This window comes from Onychostruthus taczanowskii, unplaced genomic scaffold (assembly GCF_017590055.1).
Source record: "Onychostruthus taczanowskii isolate IOZ18803 unplaced genomic scaffold, ASM1759005v1 scaffold871, whole genome shotgun sequence".
In the NCBI taxonomy this organism is placed as follows: domain Eukaryota; kingdom Metazoa; phylum Chordata; class Aves; order Passeriformes; family Passeridae; genus Onychostruthus; species Onychostruthus taczanowskii.
Window position 1 is genome coordinate 2,775 of NW_024506674.1, and position 2,479 is coordinate 5,253.

At 56.1% G+C, this 2,479-nt stretch overlaps 1 protein-coding gene across 1 annotated transcript; it reads left to right on the forward strand.

Annotated features, from left to right (window-relative positions):
* Positions 1–680: 680 nt before the first annotated feature.
* TIMM50 (translocase of inner mitochondrial membrane 50) lies at positions 681–1,236 on the forward strand (the record flags this gene model as incomplete). Its single annotated transcript, XM_041425164.1, has 2 exons — positions 681–791; positions 864–1,236. Coding segments are annotated over 2 exons (276 nt in total), but the record flags the coding sequence as incomplete, so codon positions are not given.
* Between the last annotated feature and the right edge of the window lie 1,243 nt (positions 1,237–2,479).

Consider the following 2,479-nt stretch of genomic DNA (forward strand, 5'->3'; position numbering starts at 1 on the left):
AAAAAAACCAGCCCAAAACCCCAAAAAAAACCAGCCCAAAACCCCAAAAATCCACCCCAAAATCAAAGCAGGAGCGGGGAGATTCATCCCCAGGCCTGGCTGATCATGGAGCTGCATTTTGGGGCTTTTTGGGGGATTTTGGGGCTTTTTTTTGGGAAAAAAATTGGATTGGCAGAAATCCTCCCCGGCTGCATTTTGGGGACAGTCTGGGGATTTTTTTGAGGTCATTTTGGGGCTTTTTTTGGGAGGGATTTGGACACACAAAAATCCTCCCTGGCTGCATTTTGGGGGCAGTTTGGGGATTTTTTTGGGGTGATTTTGGAGGAGTTTTTTGGGGGGAGATTTGGACACACAAAAATCCTCCCTGGCTGCATTTTGGGGGCAGTTTGGGGATTTTTTTGGGGTGATTTTGGAGGAGTTTTTTGGGGGGAGATTTGGACACACAAAAATCCTCCCTGGCTGCATTTTGGGGACAGTTTGGGGATTTTTTTGAGGTTATTTTGGGGGAGATTTGGGCACACAAAAATCCTCCCCGGCTGCATTTTGAGGACAGTTTGGAGATTTCTGGGCACACATCCAGGACAGCCTGGGGGGACCCTTTTGGGGAGGGGTCTGGGGGTGCCCTGAAACCCCCTGAAACCCCCCAAAACCCCCCCAAAACCCCCCAAAACCACCCCAAACCCCCCCTGCAGACGGCGTTCCCGCTGATCGACAGCATCGACCCGCACGGCTTCGTGTCCTACCGGCTCTTCCGCGACGCCACGCGCTACATGGACGGCCACCACGTCAAGGTGGGGGCTCCCCCCGCCCCCCGGGACCCCCGATTTGGGGCGGAAAGCTCAGGGTTTGGGGGGTCCCCGCAGGACATCTCGTGCCTGAACCGCGACCCGGCGCGCGTGGTGGTGGTGGATTGGCGCCGCGACGCGTTCCGGCTGCAGCCGCACAACGGGCTGGCGCTACCGCGCTGGGACGGCGGCTCCGAGGACAGGGCGCTCTTCGACCTGGCTGCCTTCCTCAAGAGTGGGTGAAACCTCCCAAAATGTCCTGAAATGGCCCAAAAATGTCCTGAAACGCCCCCAAAACCCAGCCCAGACCCAGCCAGAATTCACCAAACCCACCCAGAATTCACCAAACCCACCCAAACCCCGGCGGCTCCGAGGACAGGGCGCTCTTCGACCTGGCTGCCTTCCTCAAGAGTGGGTGAAACCTCCCAAAACGGCCCAAAAATGTCCTGAAATGGCCCAAAAATGTCCCGAAACGGCCCAAAAATGTCCCAAAAATGCCCAAAAATGTCCTGAAATGGCCCAAAAATGTCCCAAAATGGCCCAAAAACGCCTCTAAACCCACCCAAAATCCATCCAGAGCCGCCCAAACCCACTCAAAATTCACCAAAACCTGCCCAAAATCTGCCCCAAATCCCTTAAATCCACCCCAAAACCCCCCAATTTCCCACTAAATTTCCCCCTAAATCCTCCCAGAATCCCTAAAATACCCCAATTTCCACCCCAAACCCCCCAATTTTCCCCCAAATCCCCCAATTCCCCGGTCCCGGCCCCGTTTTGGGGCGAATAAAGTCGGAAATGGAGTCTGGGGGTGCTCTGCTGTGAGGGGGAGGGGATTTGGGGGGAACCCCGCGGGTTTGGGGGGTTTGGGGGTCAATCCCCGATTTTGGGGCTGAATTCCCATTTTTGGGGCTGAATTCCCCATTTTTGGGGTGGTTTTGGGGCTGAATCCCCCTTTTTTGGGGTGGTTTTGGGGCTAAATCCCCATTTTTGGGGCTGAATTCCCCATTTCTGGGAGATTTGGGGGCTGAACCCCCTTTTTTGGGGTGGTTTTGGGGCTGAATCCCCATTTTTGGGGCTGAATTCCCCATTTTGGGGTGGTTTTGGGGCTGAATTCTCCCTTTCAGGGTCTCAATCCCCCTTTTTGGGGCTGAATCCCGCAGATTTGGGAGATTTTGGGGCTGAACCCCCTTTTTTGGGGTGTTTTTGGGGCTAAATCCCCATTTTTGGGGCAGAATTCCCCTTTTTGATGCGGGTTTGGGGCCAAACCCCGCTGGTTTGGGAGATTTGGGGCTGAATCCCCATTTTTGGGTGGTTTTGGGGCTGAATCCCGCATTTTTGGGGCTGAATTCTCCCTTTTTGGGTTGGTTTTGGGGCCGAATCCCCTTTTTTTGGGTCACAATCTCCTTTTTTTGGGTCCAAATTCCCCTTTTTTGGGGTTGAATCCCCCTTTTTGGGGCCGAATCCCCTTTTTTTGGGTCCAAATTCCCCTTTTTTGGGGTCACATTCCCTTTTTTGGCGAGTCGTGGGCGTGGTTTGTGCGCAGCGGGCGGGGCCGGGAGCAGTGGGCGGGGCTTTGGCGCCTTCAAATGGGTCTGGGGGCGGCGCGGGGCTCAGAGGCCGCCGAGCCCCGGCCCCGACGGGACCCCCGGGGCCCCCCACCCCGACGGGACCCCCCCCCCCCCCCCGCCCCGGCT